At 38.9% G+C, this 27,687-nt stretch overlaps 1 protein-coding gene and 1 pseudogene across 11 annotated transcripts in view; one reads left to right on the forward strand and one right to left on the reverse strand.

Annotated features, from left to right (window-relative positions):
* The window catches only part of CCSER2 (coiled-coil serine rich protein 2), a 71,753-nt gene extending 49,553 nt beyond the window's left edge, over positions 1-22,200 (reverse strand). For 4 of the 11 annotated variants that reach the window (XM_075758774.1, XM_075758783.1, XM_075758781.1 and 1 more), the window contains exons 1-3: positions 20,408-20,547; positions 5,768-7,243; positions 4,735-4,937 (exon numbers count right to left, since the gene is read on the reverse strand). In XM_075758774.1, the coding sequence (XP_075614889.1) occupies positions 4,735-4,937; positions 5,768-7,205 (1,641 nt within the window). In that variant the 5' untranslated portion in view covers positions 7,206-7,243; positions 20,408-20,547. Of the gene's footprint in view, positions 1-4,734; positions 4,938-5,767; positions 7,244-13,838; positions 13,859-20,407; positions 20,592-21,384; positions 21,491-22,063 lie in introns of those variants that run through there. The other 7 variants (XM_075758778.1, XM_075758784.1, XM_075758782.1 and 4 more) reach the window with 5 other exon arrangements.
* Positions 22,201-23,698: 1,498 nt separating this feature from the next.
* On the forward strand, positions 23,699-23,925 carry LOC142602671 (U2 spliceosomal RNA; annotated as a pseudogene).
* Positions 23,926-27,687: the final 3,762 nt, after the last annotated feature.

Genomic DNA, 27,687 nt, shown 5'->3' on the forward strand with positions numbered 1-27,687 from the left:
AATTAACATAGTGCAAGCATTCATATTGTTACTAGAGTCCACAGTAAAAAGGGGTCAGAGGACTCGACCTCTTTTGTCTTTGTGACTACTCAAATTTCCTGTATAAACCTATCTGCTCAAATGAAATTGCTTTAAAAGAAAAAAACAAACCACCAAATCAAAACCACCACAACTAGTTCTCTAGAGAGACATCAAAGCTAATTGAATATTTTTAGTTTGAATTTTCACTTCTTGCAGACTATTATGCACTAGAATATCATAATGTCTTTAAAAAAAAGCACATACTTTGGAACAATACACACAATAACAACTGTATTATCTATACTATTCTTAATGTAAATAAGAACTTTGACTTTCCAAAAATATTCAAAGCTTCACTCTGAACAAACACATATTAAAGCCTGTTTCTCATGTCTCTACCTAATACAATGGACAGCAGAAAACAAAACAGCTCAAACCTTGCTACAGCAAAAGAGTGTTTCATTAACAGTTAAGCAAAGGAGCAATGAGGCTCCAGTTAGGATGCATGTTTTAGGCTACATTGCTTACATGTATATTGAACAGTATTTCCAGACAAAAAATAATGAAAACAAAAGTGTAGCAAGGTTGATATATTAGACTATAGCCTAAGTTCTCATTCCAAGAAACAGGAAAAAGCATTTATGTTTCCCGCACTCTGAAGTGAAATGACTTCAGTCCTAAGCAGATATCTGAAACATCATTGTAGAGATCAGACATTCTTGTCCTTCAGATGTGCAACTACCAGACTTCTACTGAGGGAATGCTAACCCTCGCACCTGCTAACTGAATATGCACAAGCAAAATACTAACACAGTCTCTCCCCCCAATGAAACAGTATTCATCTACAGGAACTAAGAGCTCTTAAAAATCTTGATTTCAGCTTGGCTCTGTAAATTGTTAAGCCTTTTTGTCTAATGAAGACAGTTACATTACAATCATGAAGCAATGCAAACCTAGAGACATAGCAAATGTGTACATTCACATTAAGGTTTGCTGTTTGAGTTTGGGTTTTTTTTTTTTCCTTTCTGTTATCTAACTCAATTTTTGTTTGCAAGGCTTTTTTGTTTTTAAATAATTGTAATCTAAGCTTCATTTATAACTACTTTTTCAGTAGCAGTGAAATGAAGAGACATATTAATTCTAACCCTTAACTTGGTCCCTGACCTAGAGTTAGCTAGCAACAGAATTGGTGAAAGCCTGTATTAACAAAACAAAAACCCAAAGCAAAAAAGCCCCACAAAACACAGCAGAAGTTGTACCTCACATTGTTGAGCAGCTTTCTGCCATGAATCAGTAAAGCAGCTAGGTGTTAAAGTTGAAACACAGGACATGAGCAAACAGCTAAAAGTTAAGTGAGAATACACATAGATTAATATTGTCTATGTTGCTAATTTACAGAGCCATCACAACACACTCTGCTAAGCATCAGTCTTCTCACACAGAACTGAGCAGAAATAGCATCAGTGATTTGGTGCTCAGCAAAGACCAGTTGTTGAAAGGAGTATAAGGAATGCCAATGAAACGAATGCTTGAAAACTTGAAGGGAGTTCAATTCTTAGAGTGTTAACCAAGTGATTTGTTGCCTTCAAAACTGGAAATGAAACAAAAGTAGGGATAGTGGAATAAGTTATTTTCTGTTACACAATTAGAGAATAAAAACATTTTCATCCTGACAAGGTCTCAAAAAAAAAACATGTCCTACTTAGCTGTAACCCCCCATGGCATCGTCTCATGAGAAGTTATGTAGATTTGTGTAACTTTTAAACCTCCAAAACTGGATTGTGCATTTTCTCCATAGCTGTTGGCTCAGTTAGTGAAGAATGGAAGGATTGTCCTAGAAGAGGCCAAATTTATTTTATTTCTCCCCCCCCCCCCATGTCCTTAAAACCAAGCTCTACTGAGAATAGCAAAGATACCTGCTTTTCTTCTCCCAAAAAAAAGAAGAAAAGTTTGAGTAGCCAGCAAGCTCCTTCTACTGCCTTCCTATTCTGGTTGCCATTCCAGAAGCCTAGTTCAAATCCCCTCTGCAAGAGTTGCCTTTTCAAAGATGGTCCACACACTTCTAATCAAGATTACCCATGAAGAGCTGCGCTGTCATCTATAGAAAAGTTTAGGAAAAACATTTAATATTTGTTGATACTAAGGATGATACAGATTAAAATACTAACAATACAACAGCAAGATGGAGATAAAACGTGAATTTTGCACTAAACCTTACCAATTACTCACCACCTAATTACCTGAATTGTTATTCGGCTACATAGTTTCTACTCACCCCAGCCTGATGCCATGGAAACTCCAGAACCAACTATCTGCTTTGGAGATTTCCCTGGAAATATTAATTCCAAGGGGCTGTCAGGCTGGCATTAGCTCAAGCACACAAAATTCTTAAATCTGACTTATCAATTGTATTTTGACACACAGATATTAAGTGCTTTTACCCTCACCACACCAGAGGATAGAAACCACATAGTTTGATCACATATATCCCAGCAATCAAAATATCTGATGTGCTGACTAATCACAATCACTATTCTCAACGCCTTCAGGGTTTTTTTTTTTAACCTGTCTTTATTTTCATTGTCTGCAGAGAAAAGGAAAAACATGAACAAAAGCTTACATTAACCTACCCAAGAAGATAATTCTTCAGAAATAATGAAAAACTATATCAGAAATCCTTCTGCATCTTCAGATTAAAAACAATCAGTGTTTAATTTTTACGCTAAAGAAACCAAATGTATCAAGCTTTCTACCAAAACCAACAAGCACAGGGAAAAAACCCAACAAAACCAAACCACACCACTAAAACACAATTCCACAAACATTTCAGAGCTACAATTTCCTGTCAAAAACCAAGCTGTCTGAAAATAGATTTCTGCCTTGTAAAAATAAAACATGTATTGTTGATGTTTCTCTCATTTAAGATAAAATTCACAGTACAGTAAGCACTGTAATTCTGAAACAACATTAACAGGATAAAAATCAAAATGTGTGGAAAACACACATGACTTTCTAGACTCAACAGTAAGTCTTACTTACAACCTCCTCCTTTCTCCACGTCCTCAAAACCTAGTAAATTCATTCTTCCATTTTTAAGCCCTCGCTAAAGGCTATTTACTTTCAATAAAAGAATAAACTAAAATAGTGAATACAAATATCAAAAGCTTCTAATGTACCTCTGCTCCACAAAGCTTACAACAGCTTCTGTCAATCAGAACACTGATTGACTATCAATACATACACAAATTAATGCATGGAAGTCACGTAGCAAAAACCTAGATACATAATCCAAAAGCACTGGGAACGTAGTGTCTTGCATTTGTTTGATAAATTACACTGTATGTATAAAAATATCCGTATTTAAGATTTATCAAGGACAAAGTTTAAAAACTTCCTTTTTTTCCCGGCACATGCATGCATGTGTCTGAGAAAAAGGGTGTTTGTTTTTGCAGGGGCCTACATTAAACTTTTTTGTCCCCTATAAACATCAATAAAACTACAAAACGCAAGTCTCAAACTGCTTTTCCAAGCTGGCCACAATTATCATGAAAAGTTAACAACCATTTCTAAATTCTTTTAAAGCACTACATCCCAACATCATAATTAAAGACAGAAAGCAGACCATACCACAAGCAGCTGAAAATATATCAGGAATTTGTATGTAGTTACACATAAAAAAATATAATTACATAGCTATGCCCAATTTTGGGGAGAAATCTATGTTCTGCTCTTGGGCTACAGCAGACAATCCTACTAAAATTACAAATCAAAGTCTGAGCAGGTGACACAAACCCTGTCCAAGTCCCAAACTGGTATCTACATTATTAAATTGGCAGTGGTGACACAGTATCCAGCGTGCCTGAAACACACGAAACATGACACATTGATTATACCAAATTCTTTTTGTTAGAAGTTCTGATTGTTAGTGACATGTTAATAAAATCTGAATTGCTGAATTCCAAAGTCTGTTTGGATAAAGGCATATGAACAGTGGAAAGCGATGAAGGACAGCCAGACAGTATTTTCCTCACGCCCACGGAAATCCCAAGGTTGGCTCCCTGACTTCAGCTGGAGGGCCACAGCACTGCAACAACTCTCCATCCCTTCTTCAGACTCAATGATGTTTCTTGCAGATCAGTTATAAGTTTTGCAATAGGAAAAAGGTTGTTATGCATATTGCGTATCACATTTGAGACGTACAAAGAGTCCTCCTACAGTGAGCTACAGTCAAGTATCTACCCTTAAAGATTCTACGCTTGAACAAACTGAGAAATCAAAATAAAGTTCAGTTCAAAAGGGTCCTATACATACACATTATAGAAACAAGACAACGGAAGAAGTCAGATAGGTTAAATATCTCCTACCAATCTCTAAAACCAGGAGTGAAAAAGGAAGAAAATAGCTATCGCCTATCATTTGCCAAAATTAATTCCTTTATTCTTTGTGAGCACAACCATGAGACTGCATAAGGAAGGACCTGTTCTGTCCTGACTTGAGGATAAGGAAAAAAAAAGTATGTAAACAGCCTAATCAAGGTCACCTGTCCAGAAACAGGAGTTCCTAAACAAGAAGTTTCAAAAAGCTATCAGCTACAGAGGAAAGAAGAAACAATTATCAAGTAAAAAACTACATTAATTCTGTTTTTAAAATATACTTAATAAGCAATAAACTCAAAACACTGTAATTAGGCAAGTTATACATATAAATACATACTATGCTGTTCATTTCTGAAGATTCATAACTTCCACAAGGATGGACACTTCCAATAGGTTCCAACCCTTCTTCATCCCACATATATGTGCCATCAGAGCTGTCAGATGGAGAAAGCTCAAAAGAGGACCCAGCTCTGTAATTCATCTCTGGAGAAATCACATTCTCGGCAGTATGCTTTGTGCTTTCAGTGTTGTCATCCACTGCTTAAAGAAAACAGGAATAGTCAAGATTCAAAAAAAAATAAAAAATCCAATATTCCAAAAAGAGAGATGTGTATTATTGCTGCCTTAACTTTTCTGAAACTGTACTGTAACAGAAATATCTGAAAGCACTCTACAGTATTGTTCCCTCATCCTAGAGGGGAAAAAAGCTCAAGCTGGTACAGTAGCTACAGCTAAGCATCCTTCCAACCTAAATCTCTGCTAGCCTTTTACACTGCACTAATTCACCCATCATGAAAGCTACTTTCCAGAATTCTGTATCTTTTTAACATATTAGAAGGTGGGTTCAAAAGTAGATCCTTTGGCTCCAATTTTTCAACTGTAATTTCTCTTAAAACAAGCGTATACTACAAGAAGCCCAGAGACTTGAAAACATGGCTTTTAAAAACATCTCCTATCTCTTCCACTGTTTTTTTTTTTTAATTTATTCCCACTACTTACGAGCAGTTACAGCTCTTCTCTGCCTACATAGGCAGGAGGCGACAAGGGGGAAGAAATTTTCTTAAAAGATCACCAGTCCAGAGAATTGAATGGCAAAGCAAGGACATGAGGAATACCACAACCATACCACAAGTGTGCTTAAAGGAAGTATCATTCATTCTTAACCCAAAGAAAAACAGCTCTTCAAAGTCATGCTTAGGAAAGATAACTATCATGCAGAAAAAGCACTTAGGAAAATAAATGGATCAGCATAGAACCAAGTTCCATTCTGAAACAATTCACAAGCAATGGGCAATTACATAAAACAACTTAATTTCAGTTACAGAATGTTGATTTAGTACCTAAAATTTCAAACAGAACAAAATATTTACCAGACACATTTATATCAAGCCAGTCATCAGCATTACAGCAAGATCCTCCACTTTCCTTGAGAGAAGTGAATGGCTCAATTGACGTTATACTCCCATGCTCTAATTCTTGAAGACAGCTGTCCTTTTCCTGTATTTGTATAGTTCTGTTTGGGTCTTCTATATCTATGAAATCATCACTGAAGTCTTCACTCAAATCATTTTTTTCAGAGGATGACAATGAAGATATAGATATTTCATCTCCATCATCACTCATACACATGACTTTTGACCCATGTTTTCCCATACTTTCATGCAGGCCGTCACCAGATTCCGTTCTTTGAGTATCACTCTCTATAATACTGTTTTTCTCAATTGCTCTATTAATAGTTGTTGAAATGTCAGAGTTCTCCATGATGCATGTATCAGGAGTTGTACTTTTGCTGCTATCCACAATGATATTTCCAGCAAATCGCTGCCTGGTAGGCTTCAGCAGAGAAGGCCGACTTAATCTGTATCCAAACGAAGGTGCTGACCCAGATCCATTTGACAGTGGGGGCTTCTTTGAACAAGGAGCCGACGTACCAGAGTAGGGCCTGGTAAATCCATACTTCATAGGTTCATTTCCATTGGGTACATCCAACTGATGTGCGTTTCTTGATAACAAAGTCGACCTCTGAGATGTCCTGGCAGCTAGATTTTGACTACGATAAGGCCTTGTAAGATCCACAGCTTTATTAAAGGAATGTGACCTGGTTAAAGATGCAGTGGGAAGGAAAGAATTCTGAATGGAATGTGAAAAACTTTGTGATCTTACCATTTTTTCACAGGAGAAAGCCTTGCTGTTGTCTGTAGATTGTGCCAGGCTTTCTCCTGAACTTGTCCTTGTGGCACTGGAATTAGCTCTCGGTCTCTGCAAACCTACCACCGGCCTATTTCCATAAAATCCATTTAAATGTGATTTTGGAGCATTGAGTCCAGAATATGAGGTCCTTCTTGACAGGGTACCTTTGGTGAATTTTGCTGAACTAGAGAGTCCAGGCAAAGACTTTGGGTTTAACTCCTCAGTAGAAGATACAAACATATTGGTTTGCTTTGCTGCCTTTGATGCAACTGAAACAGTACTGTTCAAACCCACCCTGAGCACATCATTACCCAATGCTCCTTGAGATTGAGAATACTTCTCAGAATCAATTAATTTTTCATTACAGTTATGTTTAGAGTTGGTGTCTCTCCCATTTTGATCATTAAGTTGATATTTATTTGATTTTTTCCAGTTGAAAGAAAAGGAAGACATGGGGACAGTGCCATTGTGCTTGTCGAAGTTTTTGCCACCATTATTTCCCGCTAAACTAACAGCCGTCCCATTTGGCATTGGTTGCAAGACACTTCCTAAAGTTTTCGTTCCATATTTCGGTAGCCTGGAAACCAAGGATGTCCTGATTTGATTTTTTTCTTCCATGAGCTATTGGGTACATTGGTCCTAAAGGGTGCTTGAATCTAAGGAAAAGAAAAAAAAATATTAGACCTTAATCAACCAAACATTAAACACCGTAATTTTATATACATTTGCATTTACATCTTTACTGCATTCCTGTGCCTAACTATACCATGGTGATAGAAAGTAACCCTTAAAAATTTTGTGAACGCCAGAGAAATAGCTGTCACCAGCAGTTATTTGGCAGTAACGTATTATTCAGTTCACATCTCCCTCCCCCAACTTTCGTTCTCTAGATAAACTGCCTTTTTTTTTTCCCCCTTTCTTTTGAAATCTATAAAATAAGTTTAAGAAGTGGTTAGTTTGGGGTTTTTTCCATTTACCTATTTTGAGCAGCAAACTGAATTTTTCAGCTGTGTTACAATTATTAAATTACATATTTAAGACTTAATATTTAAAAGATAGAACGTAGCACAAACCTGTAGTCACCAATGTAAAATTGTAAAAACTATAATGCAAAAATCTGACTAAAAGCTAATTTTTAATTATTTTTTTCAGTTTCCCCAATGTCTACATTACAAGATACAAAATAATCACTCATCATCCACCATCACCACAGCATTTTTTTTCCCAGGTCTTACTGATTTCCCCAATTCAAAACAAACATTCCTAGCCATTTTTTCTTCTTTGTATAGAAACTATAGTCTGTTTCGGTCATCATCTTATTCAGGCAGAAGACTTGAGGTACAGGGCACAGTTGCGTGAGGTCAGGGTGAGTGAGTCAATTCAGAAGTTTTACTTCTGTGCTGCAATACATGAACACATAACCCTAGCTACAAAAGTATGAGGTAAAGATATAATTATAGCATTCATGCATTCCTTTGTATCTTGAATTTTGCTTCCCTCCACCCAATTTGGAACACAGGGACTCCACGACAGTCTTTAATGAAGATTTGTTATATCTCAACTTATAGTTCTGTCATTTTGGTCTATTTTATATCATACTGATATTATAAACGTACATCTTCTTAAAGACATATTTTTGCCTTGAGAATTCTCATCTCCTTGCTTTGATATATTGCTTTTTGTTTCTCCCACACTCATCTACATGTTCATCCTACTATTTGGATAATTCTGTCTTTCTCACCTTTTAGTGATAAAGCACTTAGTCTGCTGTTTTGCCTGGCTATACAATACCAACAACTTGTCTAAAAGCTGTTATTGAAGACTTGCAATTGAGACAATAAGGCCTTGAGAAGTGTCCAGAAGTTCCAATGTTGCAGCTGAAGACAAGTTTTACTCTTGTGTTAAATTCTGCATTTACAAGACCAGGTTTCTGTTTTTTCAAGACAGTTGTAAAAGGATATCTTGTTTTTGCTAGCTTGGATTTTATGTTTTCATCAGTTCCACCTGCTGCTTTTACAATGGTGTAAAGACAGCGTTTCAGTTGTTCATATGTTATTCCCTGAAACTATTACCTGTTCTCTTTTCATAGACCTACATGCAGCTGGCAGGACTGGGAAAAAGACATGAAAATTTTTAAACCATGGCAATCATGATGAGACCCAACACAAAGCAAGTAACATTATATTTATGGAAGGTACAGAAAACATCTTGTGTAACCACAGCAAGCATTACCTTAAAGTGAGTCACTCCCTAAGCTGCAAGACCTCACTAAAAACACTTAAGATAAAATCAAGTGGCATTGAATTCATGAAAACTGAAGTACCCTTAGGATTTTGTAAATGAATAGGATGCCCCAGAGCTGCACTTCTGGAAGTAAATCTACATTAAAAAGATACAAAGAAAAATATACTCAGAGACATGGCTTTTTAGGGGCTCCTAACTAGTGAAAATACCAGAATCCGCATCCTACAATTGGTAATGCTCTTTTCCATTTAGAATCACACAAATCCAGAGTTTTCAAATAGTAAGTGAATTCTTGCAGACCACAGACATAACCCTCACCTAGGCGTACAAAGAAGCACACAAGTATTTCACCTCCCAGCAACAGCAAAACATTTAACGCATTATGTATAATAAATGCCTGTATGTGGCTTTAGGTGTCTAATGTTACACTTAGCTCAAAAACACTATTATGAACATCATCTAAGAAAAGTTTTCACAGCATCTCATTCATGTATCTGTACCCATAAAAAAGAAACTTGCCTACAGTATACTTGTATCCCTTGCAAATGAAAAAATCATTATGCTTTAATATCACATGTCAAAGATATTTACCTTATGTCATATATATAGTAAAGGCAATAAAGTACATCTTTTATTTTTTTAAATAACTCCATGCATAAAAAAATGGCCTTTAACATCATGACAAATTCATTCACAGCAAGCATCATACTGCAGTTAGAGTATGAGCCAACAAAAAGGCTCAAGTCTCAAACAAATCTTCCAAATTAAAAAAGTTAAATTAGAAAGCTGCTAATTTAACTTTCACACTTTATGGATAATTCCCTTTTCACATCTGTCTACCATCTCATAGGTGACTGCAAAATTTAAATGAGGCCATTTAATTAGATTACTTTAATCCTCCACCAAGTGCTGCAAATTAAACTTGAAAAGAAGACCTTTCAGTTCTCTAGGAAGGGTGCTTGCTCATTTATCCTTAATTAGGGAAAGACAAAACATTATCTTCAAGAAAACTGTACTGATTACTTGAAACACTTCAGATAATTAAATTAAAAGACAAGCAATACTTGTCTGTATTTTATTAGCTACATAACTGTAACTACTATGCCACCTCTTCAATTCTAGGTTGCATTCATTTCACTGAAATACAATGCCATCAAAAAAACCCGAAAACATCAAAGTATCATGTCTGGCACATGTTACTTTTCCCAGAAAATGGGAAATTTTCTTATTAAGTTCTCTTAAACATCCTCAATCCTGACATATTTTTACTACTAGAAATTACATTACCCTAACAATGAAATTCCCTTATCAAGGAGCACAGTACCTGCAATTTATAGTATGAGTTCTGCATCCCACAAAACTCAGCTTCAATAAATTTTAAAGTTGTATTCTGCTATATTATAAAGAAATTCAAAGTAGTTTTAGATTTCAGCAATCTATGGATTTTCTACAACAGACATTTGGGCAACCAAGTCTTGTATGCTTTGCCTTGGGAAACACATTATCTAGTGCACACAAGCCTAATCGGGAATTAAGCTAATTATAAAGAGCCTAGTCTTACATAATGATCCAGGGAAAAGGAATTAAAACTTACAGACTCTCTCTGAAGTATAATCTGAATTAACTGAAAAGCTGCTACATCCTTACCTTCAAGGATATTCAAGATCCTGGTGATAAGCGAAAGGATATTCATTCTCCCTCTCCTTTGTACTTTCTGTATAGGATTATTTACACTTCAACAAGATCCTCCAATGTTAGTTTCAACTAGCAAACAAAACACTTATTTCATTCGCAGTCTGTTACAACACCACCAGGAAGGCAGTTTCCTACACCCTAGCTTCTCAGCAAAGTTTAGTTTTGCATCTGAGACTCCACCCTACATGTTGTAGAATAATTATTACAGCAGAAGACAGCTTAAGGTTCATATAGTTCGATGCCTGGGCACCTTAAGACATTGTGATCCCTATGATCCATGACATCAGAGAGCTAACAGTATTTTCAAGTTCCAAACGGATTACTATGAGTGGGACCAAACTCCCCTTCTATTGTCATAGCAGTGTGAAATAAACAGCCATCAGATGAAACATCTGACAGACTGGTGACAGCAAGAGTAATTCTGCAGAACTATTGCTATGCCAACAGTTTCAGATGTATGTTTCATTATTCTTCTCAATTTTAAGACCACCTGAACAGAAATACCAAATAGCTAACTTAAGATGCTTATCTTAGAGCAGCTTCCTTCCTAATGTGAAGAATTTTTTTCTTGAGGCAGACAAACATAAGTTTGTGTAAGGATTGTGCTGGAAAACCAAGATAGTCAACAACACCTTGCTGCTGGATAACAAATATGGTATTTTCCTGTAGGTCTCTAAGAAGCTGGCAGCTCCAGTGGTACACAAGCTTCCTTACCTACCCAGAAACATTATGTCCCTCAGTGTCCATATATCAGCAAACACCAATGATTAATCAATTTCTTTGGTATTTGGTGTGGGCAGACTGACAGAACAACGGCTGTGAAGCTCTGAATAAATGAATTATTCATATTTCTGCCATCATGTTCTGGATATTACTGAAGCCAATGAAGTTTAATGATCACATTTGCCAAGCCAGACCTTATACTCCTATTATTTGCCTTCGGCAGAAGGCTTAAGAATTAAGATGCTATCTAATTCTACTTGTTTGGCTCAGTGACAGGCAATCTGAAGCAGCAGTTTACCAATATTCATGCATATTTATCTTGCCAACTCTACAGTGCTAGAATTTGCAGGGTGCTTCATTCTTTTTCATAGAAAACAAAAGCACATTTTTAGTATATGACCAGTGTGGACAGGAAGGCGAGAACATTCCTCCAATGGCAACCTAAATTATCTCCTCTAGTGACAGGCTTACGTGGCCACAGCATTACATTAGGGCAGAGAAAAATAACTGGTAACTACTGCCCAAGCAGTGCAGAAAATTAGTGAAGCCTACCTTGGGACCTGAAGAGCAAATGGCACGTTTGAGGCAGGCACAATCTACCACCTTAAGTAACAATTATTTCCTGTTCTCTGCACCACACTAACAGGAGAGCCTTGCTGAAATCTGAGACGCAAGACCAGCTCTTCAAGGTGCTATGGACGGGCTTCAAGATAGCTGCTCCTAACTTCCCACTGGTTTTCAGGATAACACAAAAAAATGATACAAACTTGCTAATTTGAAAAAAGCTTGTGTTTACCTCTAATTATCATCTGCTGAATCTAGATATACCACATGGCCTTTGTGATTTTAAGTGTGTGTGGCTTACAAAAGCAACCTCTGTACACCTCTGGGTTTTAACACCACAATTTTTCTGTTCAGGACACACAATACAGATCTTTTCAACAGTGATCCGTGGTGAAACTTAAGCATAACTTAACTATTTTTCTTAAAAATGTAATTTAAAAATGCATTAAGACAGTTATGTGAAAATACCTTATTTCAACCAGGGTAGGGAGGTATTGAATGACATAAGGGAAAAAATCAGGGAGGCCCCTGCAACAGATGCAGCAAAAGGCTTCTTTAGCAAATACTTAGGAATGCTGCAAGATGGGTAGCATGGCTGCAAGTCAATTTTCAGCTTTAAGAGGACCATGGGACCTTAACAGAATGACAGAAACTGGCAAGAGAGCTAGCTAGCAAACACCTGCTCTGAGCAGGACAAGCCCTGAGTAATTAAAGATGATTAATCTTGAGGAAATTGTGCATGTTGTAATAATTAAATTGAATCAGAATACAACTAGAAATTTTGATGGCTCCGAGATTGAACTTCTGAGTATTTACAAGTGTCATATATTCTTTTGTGTTATTTACCCTCCACAGACCAGCTTCAACTCAGTCAGAAGAGCCACCTTCTCTCAACTCCAAGATCCAGTAAGATTTATCAGCTCTGCAGTAAAACCCTCCAAGCCTTCCTTCCTTCTCCTGTCTTCAGTGTCTCCAAAACACCTCTGTTCTTGAATCAACTCCCAATGCTTTATGAAGGCATCTATGAATTTTAGTGTATTTCCCTTTCCTACATCCAAACCGCATAATGATTAATACCAGCTTCCTTGACAGTCTGTCTTCTGAAGGTACCATAAAGTATGGTAACAAATTCCAAGACACTTAATGATTAGTGATCTGTTTCTCTGAAAGCATTTTGTTCTTCTGTGTTCAAAGCTGTGAGATTCTGTTCCCACATCTCAGAGAGCTTAGAGGTAAGTCCTTTTCTATTCTTCCTCCCTCACACTTTGGCATGCTGATGTTCTACCCACTTGTAAAGTTTGATCTATCAAACACCAACCAAGCCAGTTATCCAAGCTGCTGTTGTGCTGCATTTTATTTACTGTCAATCAGAATGCACTAGGTCAAGGAATATAAGCAGAGCATGATAATGAATAGAGATAAAGGAAGGAGAGAACGAGACATCATAAGAGATCGGGGCTTCTGTATTTCCAACATTGAACAGTATCTTTAGTCAATACAACAAAAAGATGTGACATTCTTTGCAATCTTTAAAAGCATTGCTGTTATTCATCAAAATATGTTTCATTAATGCTTTGTAAGGCTAGAGGACACGAGCACTTAGTAGAGAAAAAGAAATAGGGAAATGCAGCTCTATTTAGTAGAAGAAAGCTACCAGAATACTTCCAGAATCAAAAACTCCATTCACATCCCTCAGGGCCACACTCTCAATACCCTCTGCCATTAATGCTATTAACACTGAGTATCAGGCACCTCAAGGAAGAAAAAAAGGGCTAAGTTCTATCCGTCCAGAAATGCACTTTGTAATAGTTTGCCCAGTTGTGCTTTGCATATTAGTAAAATAGAGACTATACATTTTAAACCCCTAATTTTTACATCAAACCTTACCAAAAGGTTGAAGCGAAACAGGATTTGAGTTATCATAAAACCCTTTAGATTTTATTAAAAAAAAAGTCATGCAAAATTTAACTACAAGTGAGACCTTTCTCAAATAGGTAAATTTGCCCTCATTTTTGGCATTCTTACATGACTAATAAGGCAGAAGGCAGTCAAGGTCCAGATACTTAGCCAGCTGCAGCAAGGGAACAGCTTCATCAGGACAAAGAAAAGAAGATGGAAGAAGATACTTGGGGGTAGGGATCTCCCAATAAAAGAATATCAGGGCCTGCAAAAAAGACGAGACTTGAAACAGTGCACTTCCACATTCCACTTAAATGTTAATACAGGCTATTATAGTTCATTCATAAATGAGATGTGAAACGCAACAACACTTACTCTTTTCTGCATTAGTGCTGACAGCCTGACTGTTCTCAGGGACAGAGGTCAGCTAGCAACTGGAATACAGCATTGCAGAGGCACAACTCCTCTCAAGCTGTCAATCATCTGACACGTCCTCTTGGAGGAAGTCCAATTCCTTTCCTCAAAAGATCTACTACTCTTGCCACAGCAGAAATAAAATATAGGTGTATTCTGACACTATCAAAATTCTGGAAAACACCTTTAGTAAGAATTAAAGGTGGCTCAGACACTGACAGACATTGGGGTTTCCTTACATTTGCTTTTGTGCACTCTTCCAATCACTCATCCAAATGTAATAGAGTTGTACCTTCTTAAATCTGAACTAGTGATGTCAGCTCTGTATCTGCAGATATAAACACTATGCGCTTCCTGCATAACCAACTCTTCAAAACACAAGATCCAGAACACAGTAAGGCTTTCACTGGAAATTCAGAGACCTCAAGGGGTAGCTGACAAAAAGCACTGCATTAAGCATGCTCACCCCAAGAACCGCTTTCAAAGCATTGTAAGAGGCAGATGGAATATACTGTAATAAACAAGAAGCAGAAACAATTGACATAATCATGACTGATGTACCTAGCTCCAACGCAGAAACACTTCTGCTAGAAGGAATTAAATTATGTGGATTACTTCATTCGTTATGTCACACAAGGAATAGCCTTCTGTGAACAGAACCAATTCAACACATTGAACCTTAGCAAGTCACGTAGACCAAGCTTCTTCAGTAGGGTAGCTTAACAGCTCTCAAATTCCAGAAGATGTATTGTTCTCAAAATCTTTGTTGGTGAAGAGATACAAAGAACTTTTATATGCTTCAATTCTTTGATGACATTACTCAGTTTAAATTGTTACCAAATTTGCAAGGGTAACAAACAGAAAGGGGAAAGCAAACTAAGAAGAGACATATACCATCTGACTGCCTTACGGACCTAATGCTCTGCAACGTAAAGACAAAGTCATACAGCCACAGAGAAGACCTGAACTATCGTATTACTCAAGCATTATTCCACACATGCTCACAGAAGTACTGTGACTATAAAGCACATCTCTATCTAGGTTACTCTTCTGTGCTGCCTTAACATGTGTTTGTATTTGGCAAGATTTCTATCCTGTAAGATAACCCATAATTGTGTATATGTATGTGCTCATGTACATACGTATTAGAAAGACACTGATCTTTCCCATTTGATGTAGATAGCTGCCTTTCAGAAAAGATTTAAAGCTTACATAAGTGTTTATATCATAAAGGCAAATTAAATTTTATGGTGTAGTTAGGATTGACTGAATAATCCCAAACATCAATCACAGTCTAGAATCTAAGCTTTCTAGATGTGAAATGGTGAATCTCAATATCCCAAAATTTCATTATTATGTCAGCATCAAAGCAACTGATAGCAGAAACAGGCCACTGCTTTTGCTGATGGTATTATTCCTTCAGAAACAGCATTTCACATTGGTAATTTCAATCTTTCTGAATTTATTCTTACAAGACAGATTAATCTGTCTCCGAGTTCAGACATAAAAGCAATGTCATTCTGCAAACGAGTAGGAATTACCTGCTGTTGTCTGGCAAATATTTGGCTTAAAATTATAGGAGCCTCCCTTTCCCTCAAAACTATCCACTGTCACCAAATGATTTGAAACACACCATTCCTGTCTCTTAACTCACTAGCAAAGACTTCACCATTGATTCAGTAACAAACTAAAGAGTCAGCTTCCAGTTACCGTTTTCTGCTTACTTATTTAGTAATGTACGCTACCTGGAACAGGATTTTCTTGCTGACAAGAACAAGAGGCTGGAAGCCAAGTGAGACTTTGAATACAACTGATTATAAATGGCAATAGCCCCTTTTAGACTGCCACCTTGTCCATCCTATTCCTCTAGTTTGTTTATTCAACTGGTGCATCTTCCCCATGTAAGAACACTGAGCTCTCTTGAGCTAAAACCCTCTTACAGTGGTACAAACAAACATTCTTCAATATATTTTTATATTGATAATACAATGACTAATGACAGAAACAACACTACCTATCTGAACCACTGGTGAATAGTTTATCTATATAGGTATCTTAAGATTAAGAATTTCCATTAGTTTAAATCTGCAATGAGGCTATGCTTACCAGCAATACATAAGATCTTTTTTCTTCCCTCCAGCCACACATGTTCATTCTTTCTACTGCTGCCTGAACAAGAATTCTAGTTATAGGTTAAGCTGAATGACAAGTAGAGATAATTGAAGGAGACTGCATGTAATTCATAGACTCACTGGTACTGAGATATCTTCAGTAAGCCTGAAGAGGTTCACAGGTGATAACTGAGCAAGACTAGACAAGATGAAGCAGAAGGAAGATAGAAGAAAATAGTTCTGGGAATTTCTTTTCTACATATTGCCAATGCTATTTCAACATAGTTTAGTTAGTTTGGGGTTGGTTTTTTTTCCCCAAAAGATCACAACCTTGAGACAAGAATACATCAAACCTCTGCTACAGATTTTTAAAAAATCATATTGTTAAGTCAGCCACTGCTGGATTAAAAAAAAAAAAGAAAAATACTAGAAAACAGACTGACAAAATCTTTAAAGCTTCTCTCATGAAAGGAAGCAAGTGAAGCCTGTATATGTTTTAATTATTATATAAATCATAATATTTCTCTGGGTTTGGATCATGGCAATTCAATGCCCAGATTCAATTCTCCACTTCAGCCATACAGTTCCAGCAGTAAACCTTATTTTAAAGGTGATGAATAAAAAGCCATATTGTCTCCTGTGGTGGCCTTAAAACAAATGCACTGGGAAGAGGATAAACAGGACAAGCATAGAATGCTACTTCCTCAACCTTCAACTATTTGAAATTCATAGGACACCCTGAATTTGATGTAGCTTGTTTAGGAACTCTCCACAGATCTCTCCTCCATTATCTTGTCCAACCTGTCCCTGAGCCCCCAAACTTTTTATATCCATGACTGCCTTAAGCAAGGAGTTCCAGAGCCCTTCTAATAGTTCTTTTGAAGATTATTTCATTACCTTGCAGAGATTCCTGAGGAAAACTACTTGTAAACTCCCTACATTGCAAGAACAGGCCACTGATTTCTGCTCTCCTTGCTATCAAACATACTGGTTATATCGATCAGTTTGTTTTATATCTATGCGCTTTCAAGAAGATACTAGATTACTTGTACTTGAAGTAGTCTGACTTCTCTTCAACATCCACCCTTAACCAAAAATACTGCAGCCATATACTCGCCTATTAAAGCTTTCAGCTGAAACCTGCTTATTTTTGAACCACATCTTCAAAGTATCATTTTCTTGCTATTGAATTTCATTGCATTAGTGCTGGACACCTACAGCTTCTGTCTATAATTCGAATGCTAGAAATCAGATCCCAATCTCAAAACCAAACTCTAAAAATATTCCAGTACCTAACAACTTTGCAAGTTTGCCACAGCATAACAAATATCAACATGTTTTTAACCACAGACTAGTAACCTCCTGTAAGTATTTTAAAGCGTGTTTTGTATTTTCTTACTGATTTTCTGATACACAAAGTTATATCTGAATCAAGTTCTATCTTTTATATCAACTCTATAGAAGACACAGCTGCTATATCTTCATACATTTGCAACTGAAAAAAAAAAAGATTCTCAAAGAAACTGACGTGTGTAACTTCAGTTACTAGTGACAGTTTGTCCATGGGATCAGTTTCTCCCACATTAGCTTAGAGTTTCACAGAGACAATCATTTCTGCTTGTATTTTACTTGAATTTAAAGGATGCTGATATGATTTGTTTTCTTTAATCAAGATCTCAAATTTAGTCATGGCAAAGTGTTAATTTTATAAACTACCATTTGAGAGAGCTTTCATGATTGGAAGATTTACACAGAGAGGGATTAGGATTTTTTTTAACTCTGTTTACTGATGGACCAGCCTATGCAGGATGAAAGATTCTGCTCCTTTCCTCAAGTATCCTGCTACTAACAGCAGTAGCTTTGGCCTTGCCAAAGCATGTTTGCTTTGCAAGTTTGCCTTACTGAGATGAAGGTTAGTTAAAAGCCACAGCTTTCCCCAAATCATCACAAATACTGATCAACACATCTACGTAACAATTTCATCATAGAAAATCAGAAGAAATGCACATAAGTAAAACCTATCTTTAATATGCTTTACAAAAAGAACACAAGTTGAAGTATCAATACAAATTCACATTGTAGTGAGAATCTCAATCTCTATCTATCTGGAAGAGATCCTTGAATCTCCAGCTCAAAGTACACATGATGTTATCGCGTCAAGAGAATCCAAGATACTCAGCTCTCCCTTGATGCTCTGCTTGTGCTGTGTGTGTCAGAAGCCATCTGGACTAATTAGGCTAAAACCATAGGAGTTCTTTTGCTTCAGGGAATAAATTCAGAAATTGTTTGCAATTTAAGGCTTATTCCAGATCTATAACTTGTTCAACCACCACATAAAAGCAAACCTTATCAGGCATTTTCCTCTGGCTAAGAAGCCAAGCCTCCTTGCAGCAAGAACCCTGCCAACATTAACCATACTTCTGCTTCAATCAAAGCCATTAAAATGCACTCTGCAGAAGACTACCTCAACTCATCACGGACTAAGTGCTCATGAAAATCTCAACAATCTGTAGTGAAAAAGGCATTTTACTGAGACCTTGTGACCAGGGATTGGCATCCCCCACCCTGAGACGACTTTCTTGCTTCACTTACTACAGAACATTATCAGCAGAACTGCTCCAGCTGAATCCTCCCTTTAGAACAGAGAATAGATAGCGAGCAAAGTCCAAGTCTTTGCAAATCAAGCTACTTTTGATCAAGGAGGAAAGAATATTCTCAAAATGTCTCCCAAAATGCACCTATTTGATAGAAGTTTCAAAGTGAGCTGGAGTATGTGTCCCATAGGTACGAAGAAATGCAACAATCTACACTGACTAGCTAAACTTCATCTTTGGAATAATTACTTTAATGCTGTTGGGATTTTATCGTAACATACATGTGTTCAGGTATCCAGAGATTTACATGAGCTTTTTTATTGCTCCAATTGAAACACAATACAGGATATTAAACCTAATTATCAAAAGTACCATTAGTATTTTGATCTTCTTAGCATCCCTGTTGGCAAGGAATTTAACCTGCTTGAAAGCTTCTAATTAAGGAGATGGTGCTGCCGTTTACACTTCCAAATAGTGGCTAAAAGAGAACACCACAACCACTGCTGCAACTGGCTACCTTTTATTCCTTCATCTCTCTTCCATTTTCAGAGATCCGCACTTTCTAACAATTTCAGGCAAGCAATGCTCATCTGAAGATTGATGGAATGATGGCTCCTTATTTAGAGAGCCGGTGCCAACACTTCTTTGTAACTGGTTTATTCCGAATAACCAATCCCTCTTAAAGGATGATCAGGTCCAAAAGTAAGCGAGCTTTTACATGAGCAGTGCCATTAAACTGGATTACTCATTAGTATAACAATACATTAAATGATATCATTACATTAACTGAGATCATTACTATTTGGGTTTTGTATATTCATATATAGTATTACTTTGATTCAGAAACACAAGGTGTTATAGTAGTCAAAAACATCAAATATAGAAATCTTCTAAGCCTGAAAACATTTCTACTGTTTAAACAGCTTTACAATTAGAAGACAATACTCAGCAGTTTTTGGAGTCCAAACATTGCAATTTCTATAATGAAAAGTACTAATGTGAGCAAAGATTAAACTTTGACTTTAAAAATATTTTTCTTCTACTGCAAGTTGTATATTCATGTAGATCTTCGGTTAACATTTAGGTAGCTGGTTATTACTAATGTTCTACTTGTTAGGCATTCACCTCTTCAGCTTCAAGGCATTAAATTCAAAACGGGCCCACAGAATTTAGAGTTACGTGATTATATACATGAGAAAATATCTGCCAAATTTTGTTCAGTACCACCAAAATCCATAAATATTTACAACCTCATACTAATATGATGAAGAGCTTTGTATTTTTGACTACTCCAGAAGAGATATGTTTAAAGTTTCAGAGAATACTTAAAGTGGTTCCCGGTTATAAGAATATAACAAAAAATGAGACCTTAGATCCAACTTTATTTCGCTTTTAATACCATCGTAACAAAAAATTCTATTCTGCATCAAATCGAGGCTCATAGCCCACAAACACCATGAACAAGCCCGATACAAATATGAAGCATCAATCCTACAAGTTGAACCACTTCCCCTAGAAAACTAGTAAACATCTTTATATGACGTACAAGATGGAGTACCAGATCTGCAACCCTTACCTTAATTTGTTGTTTGGCCTGGACACTAATGCTCTGCTACAACATAACGTTCCCATTCACTTTTGTTTTCTTTAACTGCAGATAAAGAGCTCGACTTCCTCCAACTCATAGTTAAAGGATGAAGTTGCCTATGTTTCATTGTGTGTCAAAGTACATTTGACAGAACACGATGTTATGGCGGGCTCTGGATGATGAAAGCAAAGTCTTAGCGTCATTAAAGCAACATCGTCATACTGTACATACTATTCCCTTGTTGTTATAGGATTATCGCTAAAGTAGGTATTCCACCATATTTTATTTTTTCAACCGCTGTCTTTGAGCAACCACATACTGGCTACTTTTGCTTCTTCCCCTTTTTGGGGCTATAAAGAGATCTTTGCGACCAGGGCCTTCAGCAGCCGCTTCCCAACAGGCCCGCAGGTACGTCTCAACAAACAGCGAACTGAGAGACGCAAAACCCGCTGCAAAACCGGAACGGACGGAGGCACACAGCGGCAGGCCTGCCGTGCCAGGTTGCCTTTACCCTCCCGGAGCAGCGCAGCTGACTAAGCCGAGCGCACGCCCCGGCCACCGCCAGCCGAGCCGGCACCGCCGCAAGCGCCCTGCCAGCCGGGGGAGGCCACACCTGTGGCGCGGCCCGCAGCCAGCGGCACTGCGGGAGCCTCAGCTGACATTCAGGCCGCCCCAAAGGTGAAGGCTGCGCCCGGCAGGGACACGCAGAAGGCTGCCCCGTCGCCCTTCCCCGGCCTCCCGCGGGCACCGCCGCACACACATCCCGCGGCCTGCCATACAGCGGCATCCCCCGGCCGCGGCGACCCCAGCCCCCGGCGAGAGGGCGGCGGCGCAGGGAGGGAGCAACGGCCGCTCCCCCCTCACCGCCGGCAAGGAGATCCCCAGCAACGCCGCGACCGCGACAGGAAGAGGGGGAGAGCGAGGGGCCGGCGGCACGCCCGCCCCCCTCCCGCCGCCGCACTCACCGCCGGGCCGGGCGCAGGCCCGCGCTGTCCCCTCCTCAGGCAGGGCCGCGGCGTTCTGCGCCCTCAGGTACCGCCCGCCCCGCCCCGCCCCTCCCCGCCCCGCCCAGGCCCGCGGTGGGAGGGCCGGCGCGCGCCGTCCCGCCGCGCATGCCCCGGGAACGGCGCCGGCAGCCTCCCCGCGGCCCTCGGCTTGCCCTGACGTCAGCGCGGCTGGCGCGCGCACGGCCCCTAACGGGCGAGGCGGGGCGGGGCCCCACGGCCGGGCGCGCGCGTTCTCTCTCCAACGGCTTTTCCCGCCCGGCGGCGGGCCGTGAGGGGCCGCGTGCCCCCTCGGCAAACCCCCAGCGGCCCAGTGCCAGCCGCGCCCCCCGCCTCAGTCCCCGCCTCCCCTGCGCCCGCTCCTCGCCAGAGAGGCGGCACAGGCCGGCGCCCAGCTCCGCTAACGACATGGCGCCTCACCCGTACCCGCCCGCCTGGCTGGCTGCAGGGCTGCCTTGGCACTGTGTCGCGCCGGGCTCTCGAGGCCGTGAGGCCTGCGGGACATATCTTCCAGCCTGCCCGAACAATTAGCCCGTTGACCGATGCAAATAGAAATTTAGTCATTGAAAATGTTAGGGAAATAGGCCCGTGTTAGGGAAATAGGCCTGCGAGCATCCTGGCTCTGGGACTTGGTACTCACAGGGAAAAGAGGGCTCTCAGACGTCCCGGCTGCACGAAAGGCCTGGAAGGACGCTTGCAGTCAGCAGAGAGCTGCAAATCCACAGGAGACCAGGCTTTCTCCGTGCTGGTGCTCACAGAAGAACTTGGGAGTTTAATTTTCTGTCTGTGCCAGGAATCAGAAGGCACTGACAGAGTACAAAAGCTTGTGTAAGGTGCACGAAGTTACTTGCCTGTGGTTGAGTGAGATGGTTTGGGATCATTTCACTGACTCAGTATTTATTTATACCCCAGTGCTTTTCCCACCCACCTGTGTTTCTGCATCTCCCGTGGTTTGGGATCTTGATGTATGTGGTGTCATATCATCTCAGCATCTGTATTGCTGTGCTTCAACTTCAGATTTTCAAAGTTTAATTTTTCTCAGTTTTGACTAGCAGTATTTCTAAATTTTTGCCTGCCTGCTTCACCGGGCCTCCCAGAGGCGGAAGGCGGTGCAGTAGCTGGTTCATGTAGAACCCCCCCGCCCTGTCACTGCTAAGCATCGTTTTCCGCAGCCGCTTACCTAGGAGTCCGGCGCGCTGCCAGGGTGTCAGCCCGGGCACTGCAAGTGCCTCCTCACCTTTGTAGACATAGAGTGTGCAGACTCGAGTACATTTGCCCCACAGATAGCAGAAAGGGGTTTTTTTAAGAAAAAAAAAAGGAACAACAGCCGAAGCTTTTGTATGTCTCTTTGCCTGAACTTAAACGTAGCGGCTACATTAATGCATTTATTCTTAGAACAATCTGAAGCATAATTACTCCCCTGTGGTACAGGAAGAAAAAAAAAAAGGCAAGCAGAGAGAGATTAAATCTCTTGTGCAAAGCTAAAGAGATAGCAAAGCCAGGAAATGAACTCAGATTTCCTGAGTCAGGCGTTACTGCTTTAACCACACAGTCATCCTCTTTCAGGCATTCTCAGCTTCTGAGCATTAAAGTAAACATCAACTGCGTTAGCATAGATTTCATTTTTCCCTACTTTGTTTATCAGAATGATTTCACTGTTCCCACTGAAGTTTCTTCCAACTAACTTTCTTCTCCATTCCCTTCCCAAAAGTAAAAGAAATGATATTACAGACTCACTGGGAGAGTCTTCAGTTTCCCACTGCCTTTCTGCAGGAACTGGCAGGTATTTCTTCAACCCCAACACAAAGCAACTGTGGGGCTGCCGTGGTGGATCTGAGGCAGGGACCCAAATGTAGAGGGAACAAACGGTTCCCTGTCATCATACTTTGCAGCTGGATCAGAGGACGAGGGAAGCTTGTAACCAACGCAAAGGAGGCACATGAGCTATGTGTACTGACCTGGAAGTAGTGGTATAACCACCTTTTTTAACTCCAGGTCATACTTTTATTATCTGAAAACAATTATGAAACAATTCTCTAAAAGAAAAATACATATATAAAAGAAGAAAACAAGCTAGAGATATTTGAGGACAGATTTGAGAGCCTCCACTATGTGTTCAGACATTTAGCAAATTTCCACAATGCTTATAATGCCTCAAGATTAAGAACCAGTCTTTAAGCAGATTTCTTAGTTTTTGAAAAATAACTTTAAAAAAGGGAAGCATTACATCCACAACTCCAGCTTCTGACTACTTAACTCAAAAGATAGTCTTAATACTCCTACCGATAGCCTACAGACTACGATCACATGCTGTATCTTTTCTTACCAGTTTAATATTTGATATGTCTTCAGCTTGAGGACTTTATATTATTCCATTGATTTTATACTAAATTAATTTAAATGGACTTTATATTACACTGGGAGATGGACTAGAAGCTTGTTTTATCCACTTCACTCACTGACCTGGCATTGTGCTGCCTCCATGAAAGCAGAGACACAGCAATGGGTGATACCGACCACCCAGAGAAGAGCTGGATGTGCAGACAGTGATTTTCACGCAAATATTCTCCCAGCCCCCGGCAGTCTGCAGGCCAGGGCCTTTATGAGGCAAGGACACACTTTCCCACCAATTTGCTGAAGTATGAGCAGGGAGCATTAGGGAGGGCTAGTTTTCCTAGTAATAGTTGAATAAGCATTTTGAGAGTATCTGGCTGTAACCTTGCTGGCTTCCTTAGTTTCATCTGACCTGCTGATAGTTAATGATAATGAGACAGTTGTACACAACTGGCCATACAGTATGAACCTTGTTGATTATTGTAAATAAGAATATTTTCCAGTTGGTATCTGTATCATAGACCGGCTTGAAGGGAAACCCTGTTCATTCTTTTAATTTTGGATTGGTTTCCATTTTATGTATTTCTGCAAACTGGAAGTGCATGTGTTTCCCTAACTCTAGTGGAAAATGAAAGAAGGATTATTCACATTTGTCCATGTGACCTCAACACTCTTTACAAAATCTGAACTGGAGATTTCCCATCCCCTGCATTACAGTGAAGCTGAGTTAGTCTGCTTGTGTTAAAGCTACCCGCAAAGCACGGACAAGCTCCTTCCACACATCACTTCATAAAAATCATCTTTGCCATGATGTCCAGAAAAAAAATCCTTGCTAGGTAGCTTATGTGCTGTGACTGCTGCTAACTAATCTGTTCACAATAATTTCATTTACCTTATGCATCCACATTATGTTACTGTATTCAAATACTTTCTACTTAGACTCTGATTTTATATTATCTGATACATGAACCATATTTTATCTGTTTGCATTGTTTTTAGTTCAAAAGGGCTAGGCAGCTAGGTGCCACCATTTTTTCCACATATAAGTAATAATTTATTCATTGCAGCATTTTACTTTTACAAAAACCTGTGTCATGGACTCTCACTATGTCGCAAACATTCAAAAAAAGGAAAACAATGGTTAGAATTAGAGAGTGTATGCTTCTTGGGGTATAGCTGATGAAATATATGACAGAGTGCAAGCAGGTGGATGGTTAGGGGTTGAAATTCTTCATTTCAAAATGTCTCAGTCTGTAAAATTTATTCATTGACATGTAGCAAAAAATGAGCTGTCATCTGTTTTCTTAATCAGTGTCTCTACAAATAGTTCTTTCATTGAGGAGTACATCCTTTATATTCTCCAGGTTTTAATTTGACACTAGAGATTCATTGTCTCCAGAATTACCTATTTAATTTTCAACTTCTTGTATTTTTTAAACTATACAAGTAACTTCATTTTTGTACTACCTTAAAACATACTAAAACAAGTATTACAAGTTGATGAACTTGTTTGCTGAGGTAAAATAGAAGGAAAACAATGGGCTAATGTCACATACAAAAATACTTACATGACTGTGCTCATACATGTGTATATTTATTATTTCCATGCGTGGTGTCCACAGGTAATGAAACTCTGTACCATCCCGCAATAAATAATTGTTTAAGAAGAAAATAATTAATAGGAAATTCTGCTTGGTGCAAGCTGGGGTCTTTACAATGGTTTACCATCACCGCATCTTTTGTGTACGTGTGGGAAAACACAGAGATGAGCTCAAACTCATTCTGCTGAAAGACGTGATGTCCTAGTCACATTTAAGACTAAAAGTGCTATAGTTTTCTTTATTACTTGAAAGAGGATCCAAATTAAGTACTTGAGCATTTGATATCTTTTCAGGCATTAGTGACGTCTACCGCTTTCTCAATAATATTTAGATAATATTTAAAGAGAATAGTATTTAAATAAAGAACTGTTCATTACCATTTGGTGGCTGCTTTGTTATTTAAATAATTGGCTCAGATGTCCACCCTGGATCTGCAAAGGCAATGTTGTTATGGTTTTAGCAAGTGAATGATGAACTGAGCCGTCTTTCTTACTCTTCTCCTTTCGGGAAAGGCTTTTTTGGTCTTAAGTAAAACTCCTCTGAACATTGCTTGAAGAATACCTAAATATCAGTCCAGGATGTCTGTTTTTAAAACTCCGTAATGTGTTACTCTGTGGCTAGCACTGCCACGTTCAGAGATGCTCAGAACGCGTCACCCTGTCTCCTCATGCTCACGTCGATGAGCACTATGTGCTTGACATTATGCTTTCTCTGCTCTGGCAGTGCTGTGGTAGAAGTGGCTTGAACCAATTCAGTAAACTCTGCCGTTAAAACCTCAGGCAGTCCCACGCGTGATGCTTCAAAACACTACAGATCTAAATTATTTCATCAGACTAGTTAAACTATTTAAATGGTCTAGTTAAAGCTACTTTATAAAATACTGCCAATTTTTTTCTGCACATCTTCGGTGGCCATATTCCTGCAATACATACCGCCTTTACAAACAGAAAAGCATTTCTAGACAGTGATTAAAATCATACTAAACACATTTCTAAAATCCAAACGCGCTGTCTTTTGTTTCTTTTTAAACACGCGCTCCTCAGCACCTAACTTAAAACAAATTAGTAGATAATATATTTCATTTAATTCTGATACAGTTTCTTCTTTATTTTTCATTGCAACTTAATTTGTATTCACATAGGCTGAATGCCCAAAGGAATACAAATGCCTAACATTTCCATTAAATCAGTGGGATTTGTGAGGATTCTAAAACATAAATTGAAACTGTTATTTCAGTTTCATTTACAGGTATGGAAATTATTTCCTTTTGTGTAACTAAGAATTATTCTAAATCAGGCCAGATAAACATTTTTAATGTATTTTATAACTGAAAGGTTGATTGATAATCTCAGAACTCAAAAAAATAGCCTTCTCGTGACACCGCTATGGCAATTTATCTAGTATGTTTGGGATTTTTTTTAATCTAGTCAGCACTCAGTTACACAACAGACAAAATAACAGACTTATGTTTCTAATAATGGCCTCCAAATTTAACAGAATGAGAAAAGTTGACTGGAATTCAGTGAAATCTCAGTAGAATTCAGTAAAAACATTCAAATACATTTGGCATCATATGGCTTATCTTTATGTAAACATTCTTATAAAGGATCCTGTTTTAAATGAGTGCTGATCCTAAACTGATTGATGTGGATAATTTGTATTTTTGCTAATTTTGTTACTTAATAACATTTCAGAGACTGCAATCCTTAAAATGTTTAACAAAGATGAAATGCATCCTTTTTTTTTGTTTGTATAGCTAGTGTCCTCCATCTTACAATAGCATTATAGTTTTTAATCCTGAGATTTGCAGAAGTAATAATCTACTTGTAATCAGCACACAGTGCAGTGGATGATGTAGCAATAGAGCTACACATATTGAGAGATAAGCTGTAAAAGGGAAGGAAGAATGTAGGAGAGGCATCCAGACAGTACGAGCACCACATTTATGTGTTTGGTTTCATGTGACTGCTCAGAGTTCGGCCTTCGTGCTGAGATTCATCCTCAGGAAGACTGTCAGCGTCACGGAGCAGCTGGAAGCGAGGAACTAACCATGCTCCTTCTGAGCCTTGTTCAAAAAACATTTAGAAATGACGTAAGCCACCTGGATGGTGTGGTGACCAAAGTTTTCTACGTGCTGTAAGCAGGCAAATAAATGCAATATACAGAGCACGGTTGTTCATTTATAGCCCCACTGATGAGCTGTACCTTGAACGGAGAAGACAGCTGAGACACACCAGTTCGAATCCAGGGAAGCTCTGTGTTATCCTCCCTGCTAGGGTTGCCTATAATTCTACCAGACCTGACAATGGTTTGATTATACAACGCTCCA

This window comes from Balearica regulorum, chromosome 7, assembly GCF_011004875.1.
Source record: "Balearica regulorum gibbericeps isolate bBalReg1 chromosome 7, bBalReg1.pri, whole genome shotgun sequence".
NCBI lineage: Eukaryota > Metazoa > Chordata > Aves > Gruiformes > Gruidae > Balearica > Balearica regulorum.